This window comes from Molothrus aeneus, chromosome 25 (assembly GCF_037042795.1).
Source record: "Molothrus aeneus isolate 106 chromosome 25, BPBGC_Maene_1.0, whole genome shotgun sequence".
Lineage (NCBI taxonomy): Eukaryota > Metazoa > Chordata > Aves > Passeriformes > Icteridae > Molothrus > Molothrus aeneus.
The window spans coordinates 4,332,573-4,358,249 of record NC_089670.1 but is presented as its reverse complement, the minus strand read 5'-3'; the positions used below and the strand labels follow the sequence as shown (position 1 = coordinate 4,358,249).

Genomic DNA, 25,677 nt, shown 5'->3' with positions numbered 1-25,677 from the left:
AGGCTTGGGCACACCCAGACCATCGAGAAGGAGAGGAGGGGCTCATTTGCTAATTGTGCATTGAGCAGGGGAGGTGAGCTGGGCATGGGCAGGGCTGCTGAAGGGCAACTGGAAAGAAGGAAAAAAATGCTTTATAGGTGACACTAAAGAAGAAGAATGTTTCCAGCTGTGTCTGGGAAGGGCAGGACAGAGGTTTATGTGGAAATGGGTGAATTGCCTGTCTGCTGCCACAAAGCCATTTATTCTTCAAGGTGTTTCATTTTACAATATATTGCTATAAATATTTCAAAAGCCTCAGGGATGCTGTCCCACACTCTGTTCCAGCTTATTTACCTACAGTTACTGCTTTCAACAACTCTCACTGACAAAATATACAAGTTCTCCCACCTTCCCAGTCCTTGTTCCACCTCACAGCCAGGCTCCTTGAGGCAGCTCTGCCCCAAACCCCTCTGCTTGGAGTGCAGCCCTTCCACAGAGCCCCTCTGCAAAGTGAGGCTTATTTAGAATCATGGAATCACAGAATGAGTTGGGCTGGGAGGGACCTTAAAGCTCATCCTGTACCACCCCTGCCATGGGCAAAGACACCTCCTATGATCCCAGGCTGCTCCAAGCCCCATCCACTCTGGCCTGGGACATTTCCAGGAATGGGGCAGCCACAGCTTCTCTGGGTAACCTGTGCCAGGGCCCCACCACCCTCAGAGGGAAGAATTTCATCCTAATATCAAGCTAAACCTGTTCCCTGTCAGTTTGAAGCCATTGCCCCTTTTCCTGTCACTCCAGGCCCTTGTAAAATGTCTCTCTCCATCTTTGTTGTAGGTTCCCTCCAGGGAGCAGAAGGCTACAATGAGATCACCCTGGAGGCTTCTCTTCTCCAGGCTGGACAATCCCATTTTTCTCTGCCTTTCCTCATGGGAGAAGTGCTCCATCCCTCTGATCACCATGGCTGCCACCCCAAAGCAGCACAGGACACCTGGAAGATGAAACCCCCTCCTGGCAGTGTGACGTGGCACCAGAAACACGACACAGAAACCTCTGGTGACACAGACTGGGGAAGCCAGGGCAGGGCCAAAGAGCAGTGGGACAGTCTGGTAACAAACCTAGCGACAAAACTCACCTCCCAGAGCCAGTGCAACCCCAGCAGCTTCCAAACCACAGCCCAGCACAGATGGGCAAACCCTCAAGCATCCCCAGAGCTGGTCCCAGCACGTTTAGCACTTTGGGAAACAGAGGTGCACACCTGTAAGGTTTTTTCAGATCATCTCAGTATGAAAGAAAGTGACAGGATAATGCAAAATAATTGATTTTATTTAAAATAAAAAGCAAAACCACAATCATCTGAACAAGACAAGTATCCCAGCTCTGCTGGATGGGTGATAAAAGCAGCTAAGGGCAGTGGCAGGGCTTGGAGCTGACAGTGGGACTGTCACACAAATGGGTAACACTTTCCTTCCCCCCTCTGCAAGGGGGATGCCAAAAACCTCCCAGTTGCAATGTGCCCACAGAGGCATTCCAGACTGGATTCAGCCAACAGTCTCACTTCCCAGCCCACAATGGCTGGGGACTCAGGGAGGAGAGCAGAGGTTAACTATGAAAGAGGCTCCTGTCTTTCCTAGAAGCATTTGGAGAGGTTTGATGTAACTGAGAAGACAAACTGGAGCCAGCACACAGCAGCTTGAAAGGGGAGGAAGCTCTGCCAGAGGCTCCTGGGTGTCACCTGCTCCCACAACACTTGTGCAGGAACAGGTGCTGGCACTGGTGCCTCCTGCCCACATTTGTGGGTCTGATGGAGTGTTGGATCATTTCCTCCTGAACTCTCCCAGCCTGTGGCTGTCACCAGGCTCTAAAGCACAGGCAGAGCTCCCAAATCCCATCACCTTTCCTGGAGCAGGCAGGACTGTGACAATGACACCCAGCCTGAAGCTCTCTGCCATCCCTGGGGAACAGAGAAGTGAGGCAGAGCTGTGCTGCTGCTCTGGGGCTCAGGGAAATGAGGAAATTTCCTCAAGGAAATGAGGGGTGCACAGGCTGCTGCACCAGCTGCATCCAGGGCCTCCAGAGTACAAAAGCAGCAGGGTTGGAACAAGAGACAAGGATGTCCCAAGAGGAACAAGCCTGGAGAAATGAGAGCACAGAGGCCACTGTCCCCAGCCAGCATCCCACAAGCACAGAGTGAGGGACAAAGGGAGCAGTTTTTAACTGTTCCTCCCTCACCCAGCCTGGGAAGCACCAGCTCCCCCCATTCCTGTAAGGCCAGAGAAGCTGACTCCCTAATGACAAAATTGCATCTAGTCCTATTTAAAACCAGATCCTGCTCTAGCAGGACCCCCTGTTTAGAGCAGGCCATGGAACAGCAACAGCTCAGCCCTGGTGAAAACAGAAAGTCTTGTTCTGCTACAATTTATGTACCACACAGCAATTCTGGAAGGGCCACCACAGAACACCACGTGGCCAAGAGTGCTGAACAACATCCCCAATGTTTTCTGCTACAAAAAGCTCCCACCAGGCTCAGGTTGCTCAGGATGAATGGAACGCTTTTTGTGGGTGGATGGCTCCAAAGCATCTTACACAGCAACTACAGTTCAGCCTCACAACAGCCCTGTGAGGTAGGGATTTTCCTCACTGCTCAAAGACTCACCAAAGTGGCTCAGGCAAAAGTGGAAGTGGAAGAACTGGAGATCCCAGAGTCCTGATTCCCAGGTAAGCCTGCACAGACACTGTTTCACAGCAGGAAGTGCCCTGCTGGTATCATGATGTCTGCTGTAAACATGCTGCTTTTCTGTGAGGGGTGTCACACCAACACAGGCATCACCTGGGATTGCTGTATCTCACACTATGGAAGATTTCACAGGCATGGAGGAATGCTCTGCACACTGCATCTTCCCACTGTGCTTCTAGAAGCAGAGGTGTGACTTTCCCAGCACAGCAATCAGGCTTTCACATTGGATTCTAGAGTGTGCAAACTGAAGCACATGTGCCAAATGCAGCTGCACCTCCCTGAGGTGCTGCCCAGCCTCCAGAGAGGAAGGGACAGCTCTGTAAGGACTCCCCTCCCTGTGACAGAGCTGAGCATTGTGAGCCTTCACTCTGCAGGCCCCACATGATCCCAAAAGGCAGCAGCTGCAGACATCTCTGAGAGGACACACACAGACTGTTCAGGCTCCCAGGCTGTTCAGCCTTGGTCAGAAATGCCAGGAGTTGGAGAAGTTGGAGGATTTTTTAAAGTGATGTTGTGGAAGAATCTGCAGTGGCTACAGAGCAAGTGTGCTTGCTTATGCCTGGCTATCTATCACAGGAAATTTGTGAGTCTGGACAGGTAAAAAATGTATCAATAAACCTTCCCTTTCCCCACCACCACACTGCTCTTACTGGCACAAAAGACTCAAAAACAGAGATCCCAAAAAACCATATTTAGGATTCCTTTATACAAAAGGATATGGTCCAGGAGTGTTTAAATAAGGAACAAGGTTAAAAATGGATCAGAGAGCCCAGAAAAGCAACACTCCCAGAGAGCCCAGAAAAGCAACACTCCAGGTTCCACCAAACCCAACACGTTTAAGAAAGTCACAGTTGAGGCTTTAATTTCTCTTTAATTTGCTCTTTCATCAGTGCCTGGGCGTTGCTGTGTGTTTACTACAGCACAGCACTTCTGCTGTCAAGTTTCCTCTCCCAAAGAACAGCTGAAGTGAGTTCAGTAGCCACCTCCTAGGGCTCAGAAGAGCACCCAGTGAAGCAGCCCATGGGAAATTCAGATTTCCTGGCAGCACCTTCAGCAGCCACACAGCACAAGCCCCTGCTAATATAACAAACCAGCAGCTCCAAAAGATCCCTTGGGGACGAGAGCTTTACCTGGCATAATACAAATGCATCTACACAGACTTAAACAACACATTGCATTTTTAAAAAGCATAAAACAACAACATGTCCCCCTCCTCAGTCCTTTAAAATTGGCACTGCAACTTTCAGAAAGGTCTGAATGTACAACCTCGAAGAGAAGCCATTTGGGGATGTGAACTGCACTGGCCTGAGTGAGCCCACAGCCCCAGAACTGTTTGGTGTTCCAAGCCCAGCACATGTGATCCTGCCAGACTTTGTCAGCAGTTGCTTTGTGCTAAACATCACACCTGAAGGATTGGAAGTACTGGCAAATGCTTTTTCCTGCCACAGTTTTTGCTGTGCAAGAAACTCCAGGATTCTCCTGCTCCACTGAGCTTCCCATCACAAGGTGCAAGTGCAGCTTTGTTACCTGTCACCCTGACAGAGTGGAAGCAGATGGACTGCTGCTGGTTCAGGTGTTGCACCTCAGGTGTGTGCATGGAGCATGCAGATTCAGACCACAACAAATGCTTCAGGCTGGTGGTCACCTCTGCTGAAATTGCTTCAGTGCTTGGGGCATTCACACCACCTTCCCTTCCTTGGCTGAACAGGGATCTTCTCTTGGAAATAAGATGAAAAAGGAAGGTGTTTGCCCAGTGGAAGCAAGGTCAGGTGACATGGGAAGAATACAGAAATGCTGCTGCCACTGTAGGAGAAAATTCATGTGGCCAAAGCTCAACTGGAGACAAAACTGGCCAGAACCGTGAGGGAAATAAAAAAGAGTTTTTTCAAATATATTAATGGCAAAAAGCAAATTAGAAATAACACTGGCCCATTCCAGGATGAGGATGGTCTCCTCACAAACGGGGACATGGACATGGCAGAGGTGTTTAATGTTTCTTTGCCTGTCTTCAGCACACATGATGGACCAAGGGGGTCTCAGTGCCCTGAGCTGGAGGACTGTGACTGTGGGAATGTCCAACTCCCAGTCAACCCCAAAGCAGCAGGAGCTGCTGCTCCACATGGATGCCTACAAATCCATAGGACCTCATGGCATTCATCTGAGAATCCTCAAGATGTCATGGCTACTGATGTCATGGCAAAACCTCTCCATGATTTTTGAGCAGTTTTGGGAATCTGGAGGGGTTCCAGCTGACTGGAAGCTGGAAAATGTCCCAGTTTTCAGCATCAAGGAGGAGAACCCTGGAAACCATAGGCCTGTCAGTCTCACTTCAGTGCCTGGCCAAGTCATGGAAGAGATGACTCTGGGAAGTACAGAAAAACACCTGGAGGACAGTGCAGGCATCAGTCACAGCCAGCACAGCTTCATAAGGACAGTCCTACTTGTTGAATCTGATCTTCTGTGACAGGGTGACCCACCTCACTGATCTAGGAAAGGCAGTAGATGTCACCTTTTGGACTTCAGCAAAACTTTGGGTATTGTCTCTCCCAGTGACCTTCTGGACAGACTGTCCAGCCCACAGCTGGTTCATGGTGTTCCATGGTGGGTGAGCCACTGGCTCACTGGCTGGACACAAAGGGTGACAGTGACTGGGGTGACACCAGGGTGGCACTGCCCACTGGGGAGGTTCTGCAGGGCTCCATCCTCATCCCTGTGCTCTTCAACCTCCTCATGAATGACCTGGACACAGGACTGGGAGGAATATTAAGTTTCCCCAAACCACTAAACTGGGAGGAGCTGTCAACTCCCTCAAGGGTAGAGAGGCCTCAACAAATTAGAGATGGGCAATCACCAACCATGAGGGGCTAAACAAGGGCAAGGGCTGCATTCTGCACTGGGGTCCAGGCATTCCTGGTTGGTGGCAGGCTGGATCTGAGCCAGCAGTGCTCTGGAGCCCACAGAACAAACCATGTCCTGGGGGCATCAGGCCCAGCATTGCCAGCCAGGAAAGGGAGGGGATTGTCCTGGGGTGGCCTGACCTTCAGTGCTGGGGGCAGTTTTGGGAACCACAACATCTAACAGACATGAAGCCATTGGAGAGCACACAAAGGAAGCCGTGAGGATGGTGAAGTCTGGAGGGGGAGCTGTATGAGGAGTGGCTGAGGTCACTTGGTCTGTTCAGCCTGGAGGAGACTGAGGTCAGACCTCATTTGGGTCTTCAGCACCCTCATGAGGGACAGCAGAGGGGCAGGTACCAATCTCTTCACTCTTGTGACCAGTGACAGGACTCGAGGACACGGCTGGAGCTGAAAGAGGGCAGGTTTAGGTTGGATATCACAAAAATGTTTTTCACCTTGAGGGTGGTTGGGCACTGGAACAGACTCCCCCGGGCAATGGCCACAGCACTGAGCCTGTGTGAGTTCATGAAGTGTTTGGACAATGTTCTTGGGCACAGGGTGGGGTTCTTGGTTTCTGTGCAGGGCCAGGAGTTGAACTCAAGGATCCTGATGTGTTCTTTCCAGGTGCCCGAATTCCAGGATTTTATGAGACACACACTTGGAAGCACCCCAGCCCTGACAGCAATGTTCTCCTGCAGCAGGGTAAGATCCAAGGACTCATTTTCCACAGCTCAGTTCTTGCAGAAGCTCATTTCCTCCTTGTTCTTCCCAAAATTCTGAGATCCACCAGTCATTCCAATAGGCCAAAAGGGCTGGTGTTCCTTTCCTCAAGTGTACAGGACAACATGTAAACATAAGACAGTGTCAAAGCAAGGCAGGTTTTTCCATTTACCTGCTGGTTTTAAAAAGAGTTCTTTAAAAACTGACCGTTGCCTTCCTTGCCAGTTCTGTGACCCATGAAATACTTGGCATGTCCTTACCCACAGCTGGGTTATAGTGCAGGGGTCAGAGGGGACAAAGCATTGCACAAAGGACACAGTTGGGATGTTCCCCTACAGGTTACTCAGGAGCCAACCTTGGACAGCACGAAACGAAGATGGCAGGATCGAGGAAGAGTAACAAAAACTTAAGGAGTGTGAGAAACAGAAGCAGAAGGGAGTAGAACAGAGCTGGCTGGCTGCTAACAGAGCTTCCATCAGCAGCTGCCTCTGGGTAGGTGGTGTTATCCCTCAGGGGTAGCTGCGGCCTCCACAAGATTCCCTAATCCTGTCAAAAAAAGGTACAACTGCCTTTAAGCATTCCCCTTGGATCAGGGCACAAGATCCCAGCATGCAGAATAATCTCAGGCTTATTCTTCCTCCAGCATTGTATGAGCAAGGTTCAGATTTCATGTTTGGAAGCATTTCTAGCAACTAAGCCATCACACAGCTGGATAGAACGCCCACCCACCCTCACAGAGTGACACAATCAACATATGGGAGGCAGAACAGTGAAACCCAGAAAGCAAATGTTCTAGGCAAGGTGCTAATTTTCAATATTTAGGGTATTCATTTCAAAACTTGAATGGCAAATAATTTAAAAGTGCATAGGTTTTTCAGAAGAACAGATCTGCATTGTGATCTGCATTTTTACAGCTTTCATTTTAAACCAGGGTCTGCATTAAAGGTTTGCTCTCTCCTGCTGCTCATTCCCTGAAGTCACACTGACTGCCAAAATGGGATTTGACAGTGTCATATAACAAGCAAAGTGTGGAAACCTCCAGGGCAAAATAAGCAGTCAGTACAGTTCTCCCCAACCTTTAATGATGCTCTGTACTTGTAATTCAATTGTATTCAGTTATGAGCAACTGCTGGGAACAAGAGAGCAATCTAGAGGAGCACACAGGCCTCCAGGCAGTCCCACACTGGGAAATCAGGCTGGAATCATGCTGGAATATGGACTTCCTCAGGTAAATTACTGCTGCATCCCTTCTTTAGCAAGCCACACACTAAACCACCACAGCACTTGCATCCATGCCAAACCTGGAGCACCCAAGAGCTCAAGAGCTGGCCAGCACTCTAATGCAGGCAGGCAGCCAACCCAGCAGCACTGGTTAACCAAGCTGCAAGGAATTTGCTTAAGAATTTTGGCAAGCCTCTGCTATATGAGAAAAATGCTTCATTTACCAAAGAATGTTTAAGTTCTTCCCTGCAGTACACTCCCAGATTCCCAGTGTTCCACTCTTTTTAACCTGGCCTGTCCAAAGAATTGCTTTCCTCAGCAACTTTATCCTAAGCATATCTATCCTTGATTTTGCAATATTAATGTTGCCTCCTTCCACACTGACTGAAACTTGCTCGATATTTATGTATTTATTTATTTATTTAAAATGCAAACACAGACATTTGGAATTTAGGATGAATTTTGCCTTTAACAGATAAAGGAGTGGAACAAATTGAAATAGTCCAGGCAGCAGTAAGAGAAACCATACAATTACTTGAAGGTTTTCTGTTTGAACAAGACATTGAAATCTGAGTGCTGCCTGATCATTCTTCATCTTCAACTGTTCACTATTCATTTGTGCTCTCTGAAGAGCAGTTTAAACATCCCACCTCTCTCATTAAACAAAGAGAAAATCAAATCCTCTCATCTATTAAAAGAGACAACTAAGAAAAGTAATAAGACTGTTTATTAAATAAAACCCCTGATTTTTAAAAAGAAAACATCAATAATCTTAGTTTTCTGTTTGGAACAATTAAAATAATTCATGGAGGGACGATACCACTGTCCTGTAAGGAATCCCTTGCTCTCCATCCCTCTCTCCTGAGGAATCCCCTATCTGAAGTGTGCCAGCTTTCCCTTGTATGTCCTGTGCTTGTTTAAAACCAACAGCTGCCCTGGGTCACCTGGAGGAGCTGCGCTCTTTGCTCACGCAGTCGTCCTGGGAAGTCGTGTCCCCGTTCCCCATCATCCCGCACGTCCTCCGCTTCTTCCTGCGGTGCATCATCCCCTCTGTCTCAGAGCCAGAGTCACACTGCACGATGGAGAGATGAAACCACAGCTCAGAGGAACCCCAACCACTGTCTGTGCTGTGCAATTCACCACGAGTTCTTTGAGCTCAGCAACCCTGAACGTGCTGTTTTAGGCTAGACACATCAAGGAACTTTTAAATTAAGCATTTAAAAGTCAGGAACAGAAACGTTTTTGGATTTCATCACTGGCTAAAGCTGACTTGAGGCAAGATGATGAATGTGTTCCTTCTGGTCCCTAGAAGGACCTCTGTCACAGACACATTTTATGAAAAATCCTTTCCTTAGGATTTTTCCTCCTGAGAAGCTGAGAGGCCTCAGGAACAAAATGCAAACAATGGTTATCTGCTGCTGTGGAATGCAACAGGTGCATCTGTGATTGGTCTCATGTGGGTGTTTTTAATTAATGGCCAATCACAATCAGCTGGCTCAGACTCTCTGTCCGAGCCACAAGCCTTTGTTATTAATTCTTTCTTTTTCTATTCTTAGCCAGCCTTCTGATGAAATCCTTTCTTCTATTCTTTTAGTATAGCTTTGATATAATATATATCATAAAATAATAAATCAAGCCTTCTGAAACATGGAGTCAGATCCTTGTCTCTTCCCTCATCCTCGGACCCCTGTGAACACGGTCACAGACCTCATCTTCCAAGAGAAGACTTTGGCTTCTGAAGGATTTAGGTGTCAACAAGAGTCCAATGTCATAGTCCCATGTCCCATTGTTTTCCCCGCCTCTCCCAATTTTTAGAACATTCATTTTGCAGCTATTTTTCACAAGCTAAATGAGTGACAGATTCATATATAATATAAACATGGATCAAACAGATTGAATCCATTTAGCAATGTGAAGAGAGGCTTCAGCAAACAGAACCTGCTAAGATCTCAGGCTCCTCTCCACCATGTAGATTGGTTTAACTGCTTTCCATTAAATTATTCCGTACAGCATGAATATAAGGATGAAGGCACATGACCAGGTATGGAAAAACAATATGAATATAAATGCAGAATATGGATCACCTATTGCAGTAAAAAGCATTACCTCTGAATCAGAGTCTGAGGAGCTGGAACTTGATGAACTGGAAGAATCACTAGAACTGTCAGAAGCGATACCAGTAGATTCCTGCAGGTCAACTGAATCAGCTAAGGCTGCCAATTCAGGATGCTCCTGCTTTAGGATCCTAAATACAGTTAAAATTTCAGGGTTAGCCTTTGAATTGTAACACTGCACTTTAATTAATATTTTTAGGCTTTGTTTTCAATGGAGAATATCCAAAGAAAGCCACTGAATCTCTTACCTGTACCATTTCCGTGACAGTTTCGGTCTCCCTCTTACTGTCTTGTGCCACACCACTGGGAAGTTGGTACAGCTGGCAAAGTTTTGTGTGATGGCAATAGTTGTGTCAAGATTGAGGACCACGTGCCACCAGCCACCTAAAACACAACACCTGGGACCGTTGGTGGCTGCCTGGCAGAGAGCAAGTCCAAGAACACCTTTCCCACAGTGCAGGTGGAACTGGACCATATCTCCCAAACCCAGGGGAGTTTCCCAACCCATCACCTTTCCTGTCTTATTTCAGCTTTCACCCCAGTGCCTGACAGGTTCTTGTTACAGAAGGCAGCTCCAAGCTCTGACCAAATTACCCAGCTCACAGCCAGGACTGAAGATGTGACCTGACAGCACCACATTGGCTGCTGACAGCTGAACAGCAGCAGCCATTGTCACCCAGACTGCACAGAGCCCTTTCTGTTCAGCAGAGTGCTTTCCACGCTGATTTTGCAAGGTTCTTATGACTACAGACTAACCTTTCATTTAAACACAGATGCAAAATTGTTTTTCCACACAGGATAAAAATAGTGGAGTTCTTACAACCCACTTAGAGGCCCAGAAAAGACTGAGGGAACAGTTTAATGGAACCTGACAGCTACAAACTCTTAACAGAAGGTACACTCAGGAGTCACTAGTAAGTGCCAAGACAATCACAAGGCACCCTTCACACACCAAGTCAGCTGGATGTTAGACACAAGCAATGTGGACAGAAACTAGGGGCTGTGCTGCACATAAATGATGCAAGATTCAGAGGTTAGAATCTGCTACTGAACTCACCTCACCCCCACTTACAATGGGCACACAGTGTGCAGCCACTCAGAGGGAAGGGCATCTTCAGCAAAGCTTTATTTAGCTTTTGATTTCAAATGCAAGATGAAGCATAACCACAGAGAGGTGGGTGGAAGGTGTCAGTGCATTTAAGTAGTTCATTTCCCACAGCTAAGAAACATTCACATGCAAAATTCAGCCATGAATTTGCTCCAGCATGTATAAACTCAAACATTTTTGTCTAAGAGTTACTGGGGCTCAAACACCCCTATTATTTTATGCCCTGACAGCTTTCTATTACTGCAATTTAGTTCAGACTACATTCCTGTGATGCTGCAATTTAAATCCCACTTGTATTACATGCAATCCTATGCCACAGGTCATACACATTTTGTGACATTAAGGAGTAACTGAACAGTCCCAGAATGAGCTCAGTTTGTTTTGTAAGAAATGGACCATCTAAGAAAGCTGAAATGTTCCCTTCATCTCTATGACACAGGAACATTACAAATATCCTTTTTTTTTCTCCTAGATTTCCTTCCTGCAGAGATTTGCACATACCTGGCACAAAGACTGTCTCTCCTGGTTTCTGTAAGACTTCCAGGGGCTTGAACTCGGGGGGCCAGGTGGGCAGCTGTGTCCGAGGATAGATGACATTGAACCAGGTGATGGCCTCGTCCTGCTGGTTGCCCCCCTCCTCCCGTGTCACCTTGATCAGCTCTCTGGGGGTGCTGGTTGGGAACAGGCACCAACGCTTATGTCCCTGCACTAAGGCATTCCATGCACTGGTTCCCAAGGGATCAATGTGAATTCCTGTTCCAGAACGAGGGGGGCCCATCACAAACCATCTGCATGGGGAGGAAAAATGCTTTAGTCATAGAGCAGGCAGGTCCCTTTCTTCATGTTAGACAGACAACTAGAGCAGCTCATTGCACATTCAGTTAGAAAATAAAGTAACTACAGTTACATTTACATTCTTGATTTTGTGAAGTTCACACTGCAGCAAAAGGATATAACAGGAGTTTAACCTAAAAACCAATATGAGCTGGGAGAGGAATTGTTAGCATTCAAAAACACATAATCACATAAGTGATTATATGCAGTGCTTTTAATTCAAGAGCTCTGGGAATCGGGGTAGTTTCTACCCAAATCTGATTCTGACCATACATTCGAGGTGAACGTGTTTTATACTCTATCATTACATAACTTTCATGTTAATTATTAAACTTCTATTGTTCTATTGTATACACAGATTTGAGCTAAACATAGCCCCCTTTAAATTTCCAACATAGTTTCTCATGATTCTTCTTATGGTTATATAATAATTATATTTAATTACTAAACAATCACCACATCTAACAATTATATCTTTTATCATACTGCTTACGCAGGTGCAGTGATCTGAGAAAACACAAAGCCTAATATTTTCAAAGACTATTTTTAACATTTTCCAGGGCTCCACTATCAGAATGATTGTGGGATAAGTAAGTGAAAATGACTTTTTATATGTCATAGCTATATTTTGTTTTAAACAGTTCTTTAATAAAATCATTATTTCAAAGTTGATGAGCATGATTAAGTCCCAACTGCCTGTGTTGGGATTCTTCCTAGGAAGGGGGGATTCTCCAATGGTTTCCTAGAATTTGCTGCTCAAACAGATCAGAACTGCAGAACAATGAGGAACAAATGGCAACAACAAGGAACAGAGCAAGTTACACAACCCTGGCCTCTCTCTTTCCCTTCTGTTCATTCACAAGAGGCTTTTCATTCCAACACTTAACTACATGGAGCTTATTCTCCAGTGACCATTCAGGATTTGAGGTTTATATTCCCACTGCCCATTTACAAGGTTTATTTCTCCCAGTGGAGAACTTTATCTACTGTACATGTTTAACTGCAGCAGCACCTTCAACTGCTCATTTTCCCTGGAACAGAGCAGTAACACCAACCACACCAGAAAAAGCAGAGTGAGGTGACTTCATACCAGGCAGCAAGAGGAAAAAATGACAATAATTGTTTAACTGGCAGCAGAAAGTGCAGAAACCAAAGCACCAACACAATCCCTCTGTGGTGTAGTGACAGGAGGGTGATGCCCAGCAAGAAGAATGCAAAGGTTCAGAAAATACAGCAAGTTCTCCATCTCCCCTTTCCAGTGCAGGTATAAATCAAACTGGTTTTAAAGGATCATTTGTCAGCATGAATTGTAGGACTGTAAAGTTTGATTATCAAGATGATTTCTTCCTGCTTCACAAAGGAGCTGTAAATAAGCAGGTGTTTGTCGTTCCTATTGCCAATTCACTCTTTAGATTCATTTTATGCTTAGAAAGCTGATTAAACTACAGGTAGAACAGTCTAGGTTTTGTTAAGAAATCAGAAGAAATTATACACATGAAGGTGTGCCTGGCACAGACAGAAGCACTGTTCAACACCCTTTTTCTCAAAATAACCTGAATCTACACACACAGGTTTTAAAACACTTATTTAGCAACACTATCATTTACCAGCACCTTCCTCCAAATACTTAATTTACAATGAACAAAACACAGTTTGCCCCAAGACATAAAACTTACCATTAAAAACTTCACAACTCCTAAACTCAATCTGAAAGCAAACCCCAGCTGCCTTCCTCAAATTAAAATAGCTCCTTCAGTAAATGGCTTCCAGAAATTACTGCTTTGATTTTAAAGAGGAACAATGGCAATAAAAATGTCCAAACCAGCAGCAATTGCTCTTTTAAGGTCTCCACACTATCACACATCTCTCAGCCCAGAGATCAACCTGTAGAGGTCGTATCCTCCTTATATGATTAGCCCCACTTCTTGTCAGATTTTCAATTATACTCTAAAAGTACTGCACACTCATTTCTGTACCTCGATGAGCCCTCTAACTCCAGGAGACATTACTGTGCTCTTGTGCATCACTCAGCTCTCAAAAAAGCCTGAAAAATACCCACATTTTCCAGAACAAAGTACAAGAAGTTGGATACCAAGTTCAAGAGCAAGGAGCTCAGCAGTGCCTGAAGGTGGGGAGGGTGTGGGGGACACAGACAGCAAAATAAATGAGTCACAACCAGATTCTCTCATTCACCTGTAACTTGGGTAAATGATTTCTAGGTCATTAAGTGTATTCAGTTTCTACTACACCCAGTGTGGTTTTGTGTTTGACCACAGCATTGTATGTTCTTGGAAGAGAATTATGAAAAGCACTGAAAAAACACCTCCTTCAGTGATCTCAAATGGAATCAGGTTCTTGCTTCACTCCTGCAAAAGCACAACTGGACTACAGACACATGAGAGAGTGCAGAGGAAAGTGCCATTACTGATGAGCTCTTGCTCAATTTTATTTAAATAAACCACATCACAGCCTCATGGCACTCAAAGAGCAACAGGCACTGTCTGACAATTATAATGTCACTGTAAAGACTTTAATTACTTGGGAGGGTTCAATTTAAGCTCACAGTGCTATGAAGTGTCATAGACACATAGTTAAAAATGGCTTTTTATCTAGAAGCCCAAATACAAGGTTGCTGCATTTGAATTTATGAATGAAATGTCATTTCACCCTCTTCCAAGCTGAAGCAAAAATAAAGAGTTGAAAAGACTACACAGGTGTGAAATATTGCTCTCTCTCAAAACCATCTGAAGAGGAGCTAAGAACTAGTGCCCATATTAGATCCTAATCTAGCTTAAGATCTTTACCTTAAAAGGAGTGACTCATAATTAAACAAAATTCCACACTGTACATAAGTCACTGGTGCAAAACCCAGGAGCTGTTCTTGAGGTATTTAAAATTTGAACACTAGAATGCATACACAGCAAGAAAATGATCTTTACAGCTCTCAGTAACTATGTATTTTTTGAAAAAAACCCAAGAAGTGATGTAAACTAACTTAATAGAATGAAAAAAAAAACCCTAAACCATATACCTGTAGGAACACTGCTGGCAAAAAGAGAAATTATGATATAAATAATTTAAATTTAAAAACTTATTATAAATAAAAATCTGGCCTTCTCTCCTGCAGGATTACAGAGGTACACTCATTTCAGAGATGATGTAAAAATATCCCTTTTTTATGTGAGACAATCCCAGCTATTTAGGAACAACCAATGAGCTGGAAAACACCCAGTTTTGTATTGCTGTCACTCTACCTGTAGGGTGGCCTTCGTTTCTCCCCTGCATACTGAAACAGATCATCAGTGAAGAATTTGGGGACCTTGTAGTCCTCCAGGAGTTTCCTTCGTTTGGGATGCTCTCCATAGCTGCTGTCAAAGATGTACAGGGGGCTGTCATCGCGTGTGGTTTCCATGTACTCGATGTAATATTTCATCTTCATCTTCACAGAGTAACCATCATTGTCCTCCCCACATTTGAACTTCTGATTCCTGTACTTGCGTTTCAGCCGCTCCAGCGTCCACTTCTCCTGGGCAGACCAGCCCACCTGAGCGTTCAGCAGCACCACGGGCTTGTAAGGCTTTTCATACCGCTCAACAAACTCCTCCACTGTTAACTGGAGTGCATCGGCCCTCTCCACGTTATCCTGTGAAACAAAGGCAGGAAAGCAAGACAGATATTAGGACAGACCGACGTCCTAGGGCTGCGCTTGCTTGTGGGGGTGCTTCACACGTATCCTTTGCTCCACACACCACGCGGCTGTGGAGCTGCCTCTGGGTTATTTTAAGCTCCCCGAGGCTGCAGCCCCGTTTCTCCTGGCCCGCTCCCTGCACACATCAGTGACAGCCGCCACCTGGAGCCTTTGGCACGGCTCCGCACCGAGGCAGCTCCTGGGGCGGAGAGGCCACCCTGTCCTTTCGGCAGACACATCCCTGCTGCGTGTCACTCCCTCGGGACAGCGGGAAGCGCTCCTGGGAGTTGTGCGGGTGCCCGTTCCACCCCGGCGGGCCCTGACCTTCCCACACGCCTCGCCACGTAGAGGGAAGAAAGTCCCGTCCCTCACCCAACCTCTCCGTGCCGCCAGCCCCGAGGCAACCCCAGCCTCGGGCAAGGGCCCTTCCCGTTTCCCATCAGCCGTCCCGCAGCTCCCCCTTCACCTCAGGCATTCCCAGTCCCCCCAGTCGCCCGCTCCATCCCCGTCCCCTCAGGGCTCCCCGATCCCCAGCCGTGCCCCCACCCCACTTCCCCCAGCCCCTTCCGTTCCCCTCAGGTCTCTTCCCTTCCCCGCAGGACTCGCTCAGTCGCGCCCCCCTCCCTTCCAAATTTCCCCCCTCCATCCCCCATTCCCACCCTTTCATTCCTGATCCCCCTCTCTCCCCTCCGCCCGACGCACCTTGCAGGCGGTGGGGCTGAGGGGGAAGGTCTCGCAGTAGTTGTGACGGGTCCAGTCCAGCGAGTCCTTCAGCTCGGGCCGGGCGCTGCGCTTCGCCTCACGGATCCGCTTCTTGCTCTTGTGGTTCATGGCGGCGGCGCTGAGGGCCGTCACCGCCCGCGGCCCGCAGCCCCCGGCCCGACCCTGCTGCCGATCCCGACCCTGATCCCGATCCCGGCCCCGCTCCGGCCGCACCTTCCAGAAATTTCACCCCGTGCCGCCGCTGTCGCCGCGGCCCCGCCCCCGCCGCACTCCCATTGGCCGGCTGCACCCCGGCTTCCGCCACGCCTCGGCGCTGATTGGCCAAGGCTGGGGAAGTGGCGCCCCCACGCCGCCATGTTGAGGAAGGGCAGCGCGGGCGGCACGGAGGCAGCGCAGGCACCGGGCGCCCTTGGCTGCGGAGTCCCGCTGCCGCACCGGGAACTCGCCGCCGCCGCTGCCCTTCCCGGGGCGGGCCCGCGCTCCACGCTTGCTGGTCCCCGGACAGTGGCGGGCCGACCGCGTGTCACTGCGTGTTTCCTCCTTTCTCTGGGAAGCGGCCCGCGGAGGCGCCAGCCCCGCCCCGCCGGGGCAGCAGCGCGGGCGGGAGCGGCCCGGCTTAACCGCGGCCTCGGGGGGAGGCCGCGGCTGGGCGAGCGCCTCATCGCCATCAGCGCCCGCGGCGGCGCTCCGCGTGACGTCGCGCCGGGAGGAGGCGCGGATTGGCCGGCGCGGCTTGGCGCCAATACGTGTCTGCCCGCGATTGGCCCATGGCGGCGGCGCGGCGACAGCGCGCGCGGCGGTACCGCTTCCAGGAGGGTCCGGCGGCGCTGGCCGTGCGCGTGCCCGAGGTACCGGGGGCAGCCGGGACACGGGAAACGGCGGCAGCTCCCGGACCCCGGCACAGCGCCTCGCCCCGTGTCTTGCAGGTGCTGGACTCGCAGTACGGCACGTACGTGTGGCCCTGCGCCGTGGTCCTGGCCCAATACCTGTGGGCGCACAGGCGGAGCCTGCCCGGCAAGCGAGTGCTGGAGGTACCGCCCGCTCCCCGCCCGGTTCCCCCTGTTGTGACCCGCGGGTCAGGCTCCGCCCGCGGTCCCCACGAACACGCTGTGGTTTCAGATCGGTGCCGGTGTGAGCCTCCCCGGCGTGGTGGCCGCCAGGTGCGGCGCCCAGGTGATCCTGTCGGACAGCGAGGAGCTGCCCCAGTGCCTGCAGAGCTGCCGCAGCAGCTGCCTCATGAACCGCCTGCAGCACGTGCCCGTCCTCGGCCTCACCTGGGGCCGCGTGTCGCCTGAGCTGCTCTCTCTTGCGCCCATAGACGTTATTTTAGGCTCAGATGTCTTTTTTGACCCCAAAGGTACGTTAATGCTCTTAGGTATCTTTGGTTTGTGACTGCAAGGAGTTCGTGTCCAAGCACTGCTGGGAACAGTGTCAGGAGATCAGGTGACACTGTGCTACTGACCTTGTTACTCTGGGCTAATTCTAGTTTAAAGATGTCATAAATACAGCTGAGGGTGTGGGAGTAGAAGATTAAGTAACTAACTGAGTCCCTTCATGCCCTGCTTGGGTTTCTCATACACAGATACAAATCAATGCAAGTACAGTGTAATTACCATTTCATAGAACCAGGCAGATTTATCGACACCTGGAATCAAGACTAACCCAGACTGCTTTATCTCCCCAAACTACACAGACTTTGAAGATATTTTAACTACAATTTACTTCTTGTTGGAGAAGAACCCACATGCTCAATTCTGGACAACGTACCAAGTCCGAAGGTAAATTTTCACATATTTAAAACTCAAATTTTAACTCCTGTCTCAGCTGTGGACGAGTATGGAGTGTGGCGGCACCACTCTGACTCAGAAAAGCTCTTTAGTGTGAGTCAGGCTGATATTTGCCCAGTAAACCCTGGAGGTAACAAAATGTGAAAATAATCCAAGAAGCACCAATTTGGTGTTAAGTAGAAAACTGATACAAACTCCTCTGTGCTGCACTAGTTTGGTGACAGCCTGCTGGCGTTACTGCAGCAGTGATAACCCTGGTTAGGTTTTCACTCCTTTTCCTCCCCTCAGTGCTGACTGGTCTATCGAGGCTCTGCTCCACAAGTGGAACCTGAAGAGCATCCACGTTCCCCTGCACTCGTTTGGTGCAGACAAAGAGCACTTGGCCAGCTCCTCTATGCCAGGAAGACACACAATTGAAATGATGATCATCTCACTAGCACAGTCAGAGGGCACTTCACTTTATTCCACTTCAGATTGCAGTACAAGGTGATACTCAGCTGTTCACTGTAGCACAGAGCTGCAGAGAACAGTCCTGGTTACAGCAAACCTCATGGATATTTTGGGGAAGCAGCAATTCCTAAAACATGCATTGTAAAAATAAAGCTGTTTGGTTTTCCAGCTATGGCTTTTGAGAAATTTGTGTTCCTCCCCCAAGTCCATGAAATAGTTCAGAGCCTCAATTCCATCACGTGAGCCACTACACAACATGGTTTAACTTAGAAATCCACAAGATCCAACCTAAATCCACAGCTTCAGCTGTGAAAAGGTAACTGCACTCTTAAAATAAGCAGCCCCATTCCCATAAGATCCTTTTCCCAGGACTGAGAATCCTTCCCAAAGTTCCACATACAAAATCCAGCCCCTCTGTTGGTAAATGAGTGTGTGGAGACTGCACTAACCTAGAACATACAAACTCCTCAGTTTGTAGAAAAGTACTTTTAATCCTCAACAAAGCCATACTGCCAGTGTTCAGATGTTTCCATTCCCATTTAACATACATGCATAAGATAAAACAAGGCATTACAATAACCCTTGACACAGGATGTTGGAAGTTACAAGTCATTTGGTACCAAATCAAGAGAAATCATCACTGTAAAGATCAGCCCCTGTCAAGCAGCAGCCTGGTGAGCCAGGGCAAGCACACAGCAATGCAATTATTATTAGTACTGCTCAGTGTGGACCTCCCACAACACCATCCCAGGCTGGGTCTGTGTTCGTGGCCTGGTGTGTTACCACCTGCCACACAACATTGGGTTAGTAACAATACTAATTAAAGTTTGCCCACAGTAATTTCAAAGCAACCCCAGTGGATAAAATTTATAAGCAGTAAAATGCATTTAGTTACTATATTGAAGTTAAACATCAACAGTATAATTGCAGAAATCTTTTCAAGCTAAAAATAAGCTGACCCAAGACATTAAGTTGAGAAAAGTTAACACAGAAAAAAATGTTTAATATTAACTACAGAGACAGTGGGTATAGTACAGAATGTCTTAAGCAAAAGATACACCAATCAGTACTTACAAAGGAATGAACCATTTCTTTGCTTAACATTACAATTCTCATATGTAAGTTCATATATGTAGGTTGGTAAGTTTTACCATTCTGGAAAAAATAAGGTGTGTATATCATCAGCTAGATGTGCTCACTGTATGCTCCATTTTTTTTACGCAAGGCCCGGGTGACTGGAAGTGCAGTTGTCAGGCATTTTAATTAACTGGACAGCCATTTGTTTCTGCACGACAAGGCATCGTTACACAGGAGCAATCAGGAGACAACAGGAAACAGCCAAGCACTCTGCACTGCAACACGCCACCTTAACAGCTAACCAGCATTACTCAACTGCTACACAACTGCGCCTAGTGCACAAAAATACATAAGAGAAGAGATTAGAATTGAGTCTGATAAAACAATCCTTGCAAATATCAACTGTCACCTGAAAAGATTTCTACCAATTTGAAGATGCTATTTTAAGTCAAGGTTTTCTTTCTCTTTTTTTTTTAAAAAAAAGCATTTACAGTAAGTTTCAAGTTGAAGTTTTGTGGACTTATTTAAGGATTCAAAATGAAATTGAGAGTACTTTTTGACAGTTAGCTATCAGCATATAATGGCTGCATGATTCCTCAGTATGAAACTGGAGGCAGCAAGTTACCATCGATTTTAATTTCCAATAGAAGTCAGCACTATATAAACAAAAATGAAGTTTTACCTCAAATATCCAAGCCAATATTGAAATCGGTAGTCGTTCACTTCACTAAATTACAAGAAATTTGAATAACAGCAACAAAATGGCACATAAAATGTAAAATCTGCCACTTGAGGCGCAACTTAAACAAGTAAAAAGTTAGACAAAATGTTACAAAATAACCTTTTCAACAGCTGGTTGCTCGGCCAGGGTCTCTCCAATGGGCTGAAGACTCAAGCGATCTTTTCCCCCCAAAGGCGTCCTTTATCTGGGCTCTCATTTAGCTGAAGCATCTAGGTTTGAAGAGAGAAAAATTCAGCCAGGTTTCTACCTTGTCCATTTTGGGTGTGGATGACTTCAGGGATACTTCTAGTTGTGTTTCAACTGGCTTTGACTAATTTAATTAAGTTTTAAGAATTTCCACAGTGTTCCACCTCCCCCCCCTTTTTTGCTTTACTTCAGAGGCCAAATGTAAGGTTTGGTCAAAATATTTAGTTACAAAGGAGAATAAGCACCAGGCTGTAGATAAAGCCACCATTAACTTCAATTCAGCCTGTTCACCACTCAATTATTCAGAGTTCTATAAAAGTTACAAAACTAATACTTCTTCATAAAGACTTAACTAAGCTCTAATTAGCATTCAAAACCGAAAATGTGACTAATTTTGCTACAATTATCTAACTCCAGAGCTAGCTCAGGCCCTTTCCTTTTAAAAAATAGGACCAAACAGTTTGAAGGGTTAAAGACACACTATCCTTTCCCCACCCAGTGTATCCTTAGATGCCTCTTCCAGATGTCGACTTGAGGAAAAAACTAGTTTCCGTGGTTTTCTCGTTGCAAGGAATTTACCACTTTTCTAGGACAGTTATTACCTCCAGTCAGTACAACGGCCACTGAACCGATCTTCCGTTCTAAAAGGATAGTGTATCTTTAACAGTGTAAGACAAACCTGCTCCAACACACGCCCACAGAAACTGGTCCCTGGAGGATCAGCCAAATCAGTTAAAATCTGCAATACTGGCCAATATTCTTTTAGCAAACAGGAGACCGCAGCTTTAAAGGGGAAAATGCAGATGTTGGATAAATACAGTAAGAAATAGTCATTTGCATCATAGGTTGCGTCTCATACAATATTTTATTAAAACCAAGGCATTAATCTTGCAATAAAACATTTTCTCTGTTTAAAAAAAAATTTCTCCGTAGAAAACCCTTCAGTAATTATTTCCCTAAATCAATAACCAAAAAAATCACTGCTCAAGAAAAAAAAAACCAAAACCAACAACTAACAATGTGCCCCACTAGGATTCACTTGGTTCAGGCTATTAATGCTCCAAGAACTACCCAACACCCCACCTAAGTGATCTAATAAAGTAACATGCATCCTGTGCTGACCCCGAGGTACATTACCATGTTCCTAGGAGGATACAGCTCCTTCTTCTTCCGGAGACTTAGGAGGGCTCTTAGACCTGGATCTAGAGTTGGATTCCCTCTTTGAGGCAGGGGGAGGGCTTCTAGATCTGGACCGGGATCTTGACCTGGATCGGGATCTGGAGACAGATGAGGACTTTGACTTGGATCTCCTGGCAGATCTGGACTTGGAGGTGGAGCGAGACCGAGAGCGTGTGCGAGACCGGGATTTGGACCGACTGTAGCGGGACCGACTGCGGGACCTAGAGCGGCTCCTGCTTCTAGATCGGCTGCGACGGCGTCTTCTAGGGCTAAAACACACCAGGAGGGGAAAAAAAAAAAAAAAAAAAAGGGCGCGTTAGAAGTTGCTCAGGGGTGACGCACGGACTGGAGCGAGTGCTGCGGGACAGGGAAGGCGGAACAGGACGCACGTGGGCAAGAAAATGAGCGATACGAGGGCGCCATTGTTCAGAGTGAGTGGCCGGGGGCTAAACCTACTACAGGGCCAAACTCTTCCACTCCGAGGGAACCCCACGTGTCTGTGCTAGTAAACCCCTAGTTCCTCTTCCCAGCCTCACCGCGAAACTCACTGGGAAAAGGACACAGAATCCCAGAATCGCGCCGGTTGGAAGAGGCAACAGTGGGTCACCCGGTCCAACCTCCCTGCTTAAGCAGGATCGGCCTAGAGCGCATGGCTCAACTCTGTGTCCCTACCATTCACTGACGGAGACCTCGCTACCTCTCTAGGCAACCAACACGAAAACAAACGGCTCCCACTGCACAGGCGCACAGCTGAGGTTCGTCTCCTTCACTGCCCAAACTCCGTTGCCCGTTCCCCGGCGCTCACCTGCGGCTGCGGCGGCCGTAGCCGCTGCTGCTGTACCGGCGGGGCGGCGGCCCGCGGCGGCTGTGGTGCGAGTCGGGCGGGCGGCCGTAGCGGGCCATCTGCACGCGGAGCTCCCGGCCGTCCAGCACCGCCCCGTCCATCGCGTCCATCGCGTCCTCCGCGTCCCGCTTGTCGTGGAAGCGCACGAAGGCGAACCCGCGGCTCTCCTTGGTGTAGCGGTCCCGGGGGATGTAGACGTCGCCCACGCGGCCGTATTTCTCAAAGACCCTCCGGAGGGTGTCCGGGGAGGTGCGGTAGGTCAGGTTGTCCACCTTGAGGGACGTCATGCCCTCCACATCGGGCGGCGGGCGGCCGTAGCTCATGGTGGGCAGGAGCCCCTGAGGGGCGGCGGCGGCCGAAGAGAATAAACCTGAGGGGTTTCAAGGGGGTCAGCAGCCGGCGCGGCCCTGAGGGCGACGCGCCTCACGCCGCGAGGCGAGTCCAAAGAGGAGGAGAGCTACAGCGCATAGGGGAAAGCCGCAGGGAGCAGCACCCACCTCAGGGTCCGAGGGGCGGCCCGAGGCCGGAGCGAAGCGCCAGGAGCTGCCGCCCCGTCCCGCCGCGACGAGGAAATGAGAGGGAACCGCCCGCGCGCGCGGCTTAACGCCACAAAATGGCCGGCGGCGCCCCGGAAGGAAACGCGGCACCGCCCCGCCCGCGGCGCCGCGGGAGCGACCCCCGATCCGTTTTTCCTCGTTTTCCCCGAGGTGGTTCTGGAGGGAGCGTGGGGAATCCTCCTGTAAATTAATAATTCGCCCTGCGGTTGGAAAGTGGCTGTTAAAACGCGGCCGCCGTGACCCGGAAGGGCTCGGTGGAGGCGGGGAAATTTTTGAACAATGTGTGTTGAAACCCGTAAAAAAAACACCCCAAAATAGCAATAACAATAAAAAGAAAATAAATTAGAGTACAGCAGTGTGTGCGGGAGAGGGAGAGAGGCGACAAAAACCCGCCGCGGGAAAAAAAAAGCGATGGTGAAGTGAATCGCTTGTGGCGCGGGCGGGCGGGGACGGTTTAAAATGGCGGACGTGGAGGGGAGAGCCGTGAGGGGAGTGGGGCCGGGGTCTGCTGGAGCGATTCTCCCGGAGCAGCTGCTGCGGGAGCTCTGTGCCTTTCCTGCCCGCGCTCCGCTGCGTGCCTGTGGCGGCTGTGAGGGGCCGGGCAGCCCGGAGCGGGCTCTCCTTCATCTCTGCGGCAGCGGTGCCCGGGGAAGCCTCCGCGGCCCCGCCAGCTCTGGATGTGCCGCGGTGGATCCGCTCCCCGCCGGCTCCTCGATGCCTGTGAGAGCCGAGCAGGGAAATCCTGCAATCATCCTCACACCGGCCCGCTCTGCAGGTTCGTGCTGCGGGAGATCTGCACAGCCCTTGTGTAACGGTGACAAGCAGAAACTTCTGAGTCCAAGGAATTCTGTGAAAGCTGCTCCCCCCCACCCCAAAAGTTGTTGCTCTGTCATCTCAGGCATGAATAAATGCCCAAACTCCTGAACTGTAATACCTGGTTCTCATTCTCAAAACAATTTTGAAAGTTTCTACCCAGCTGTTCCATAACACTATGTTAAAAAAAGAATGTAAACGAGACTTATTTTCTTCTGATCTGTTTAATCCAATGACAGTATCGATATGAACAGTTATTTCAGTATTAGAATTTAAATTCTTAGTTTTACTATAATTGTGCTAATTTTTTTTTTTTTTTTTTGCGCTGAAGAAGTATAAAAGTAAACAGTGCCATTAATACAAATCCAGAAGCAACAGTTTGCTTCTTGCTACAAATGACTTCAGAAATCAAATAAACTGGTACTGGTTTGACATTTTGGGTTGCTTCATGTTTATTCTATTTTTTAGAATAAACTAAAGAGTTTATTCTAAAACTGGAGAGTTTTGATTAAAAAAATCCCTGTTTCATCTGCTGAAACCCTTTTCCAAAGGAGAAATTTGAAGTTTATCTTTACAGTGATTTTCCTAAAATTACAGAAGTTTCCTATGCCCCTTCCTCCCAGTTTCAGTCCAAAGACGTTGCTGCTGTTGCCAAAGGAATTGTTCCAGCCCAGTTTGCTGTGCAGCAGGATGGAAGCTTCTACTGGCATAAGGGAAAAAAGACATGAGTGGGACACTATTCCTTAAGGATCTTCAAATTCTGCATTATAAATTAATAATATTAAAAAGGAAGAAGAGAGCTTTTCTTGTGTGAAGACCTCTCATCTTGATATTTGAATTGCATCTTTGTAAAGCACCCTCTGAATAATCACATTGACTTTCCTCCAAAAATGAAAATTACATGCTGTTTTGAAAAACACTGACATTAAAAAAAAAAAATACAGTTTAGGAATTAGAAGAGCATGTAATGCATATATTAAATATTTGTAACTGTGGCTGGGGTGCAGATTTTATTTCACAGAGCTACAGGGTGGGTCAGGTTGGAAGGGACCACAGTGGGGTTATCTGGTCCCACCTCCCTGCTCGAGCAGGGTCATCCTAGAGAGAGCATGGAAGATGACTGTGTCCAGATGGCTCTGGAATATCCCCAGTGAGGGAGACCCTCTCTGGACAATCTGTTCAGGGCTTGGGCACTGCACAGTGAAGAAGTTCTGCCTCATGTCCAGGTGGAATTTCCTGGGCATCACTTGGTGTCCATGGCCTCTGGTGCCATTTCTGGGCCCCTGGAGCGGAGCCTGGGCCCTGCTCTGCCCTCCCTGCAGACAGGGACACACAGGGACGGGCCCCTCTCAGCCCCAGCAGCCTCAGCCTTTCCCCAGGACAGAGCTGCCCCAGTCCCCAGAGCATCTTTGTGGCCCTCCACAGGACCCGCTCCAGGAGCTCCGTGTCTCCCATCCCGAGGAGCCCAGAACTGGACACTGCTCCAGGGGAGGCCTGGCCAGGGCTGAGCAGAGGGGCAGCATCACACCCTGACCTGCTGGAAATGCTCTCTGTGAAAAATGCCAGTCACTTGTTTTCAAAATTTTAAAAGTTTAGTAGTAATAAAATGGTTATAAAAATAGAAATACAATTAGAGTAATAATAATTTGGACAATTTGAATTAGGACAATGTGAGACAATAGAAGAAAGAGTTATGGATGTCCCGGTACCTTTTTCTGGGCAAAATAAGCCCGAAAAAGGACATAGTTAACAGAGGATTAACCCTTAAAAACAATAACCTGTTGCATATTCATACATCTCATACATGATGCATAAATTCAAATACAGGATCTGTCTGGTCATCGTCAGCTTCTTCCTCATAATCCTAATGGCGTCGTCCTGCCCAAGCAAGGCAGGAAGAAGTTCCTTTCTCCTGATAATGGAGCATTAAATTCTCTTTCTCTGAAAGATTTAGGTGTCCTGTGACTGCTATCTCAGTGCGAGTCCCTTCTTGAAAAAAAAAATATCCTATATAGCATAGT

At 47.9% G+C, this 25,677-nt stretch overlaps 3 protein-coding genes across 5 annotated transcripts; 1 reads left to right on the top strand and 2 right to left on the bottom strand.

Annotated features, from left to right (window-relative positions):
- Positions 1-1,287: 1,287 nt before the first annotated feature.
- Positions 1,288-16,265, bottom strand: JMJD6 (jumonji domain containing 6, arginine demethylase and lysine hydroxylase). The gene is made up of 7 exons (XM_066565533.1): positions 16,001-16,265; positions 14,865-15,253; positions 11,278-11,564; positions 9,917-10,052; positions 9,661-9,799; positions 8,499-8,626; positions 1,288-6,879 (listed from the first exon to the last, which is right to left on the bottom strand). Exons 1-7 carry the CDS (start codon positions 16,127-16,129, stop codon positions 6,843-6,845), a joined length of 1,245 nt encoding a protein of 414 aa, XP_066421630.1. The 5' UTR covers positions 16,130-16,265; the 3' UTR covers positions 1,288-6,842.
- Positions 16,266-16,784: 519 nt separating this feature from the next.
- On the top strand, positions 16,785-18,426 carry METTL23 (methyltransferase 23, arginine). Its single transcript, XM_066565542.1, has 5 exons — positions 16,785-16,869; positions 16,948-17,052; positions 17,141-17,378; positions 17,715-17,799; positions 18,097-18,426. The coding sequence occupies exons 1-5, from the start codon at positions 16,789-16,791 to the stop codon at positions 18,296-18,298; spliced, it is 711 nt and encodes a 236-aa protein (XP_066421639.1). The 5' UTR covers positions 16,785-16,788; the 3' UTR covers positions 18,299-18,426.
- Positions 18,427-18,729: 303 nt separating this feature from the next.
- Positions 18,730-22,914, bottom strand: SRSF2 (serine and arginine rich splicing factor 2). Of its 3 annotated transcripts, none has more exons than XR_010785019.1 (4): positions 22,784-22,913; positions 22,248-22,656; positions 20,177-21,711; positions 18,730-19,667 (listed from the first exon to the last, which is right to left on the bottom strand). XR_010785019.1 is itself a non-coding variant. In XM_066565544.1 (4 exons), the coding sequence occupies exons 2-3, from the start codon at positions 22,607-22,609 to the stop codon at positions 21,408-21,410; spliced, it is 666 nt and encodes a 221-aa protein (XP_066421641.1). In that variant the 5' UTR covers positions 22,610-22,656; positions 22,784-22,914; the 3' UTR covers positions 18,730-20,286; positions 21,401-21,407. The 3 variants fall into 3 exon arrangements, 2 of the variants coding, with proteins under 2 accessions (XP_066421641.1, XP_066421640.1); XM_066565544.1 differs by having other exon boundaries at positions 18,730-20,286; positions 21,401-21,711; positions 22,784-22,914; XM_066565543.1 differs by having other exon boundaries at positions 18,730-21,711.
- Positions 22,915-25,677: the final 2,763 nt, after the last annotated feature.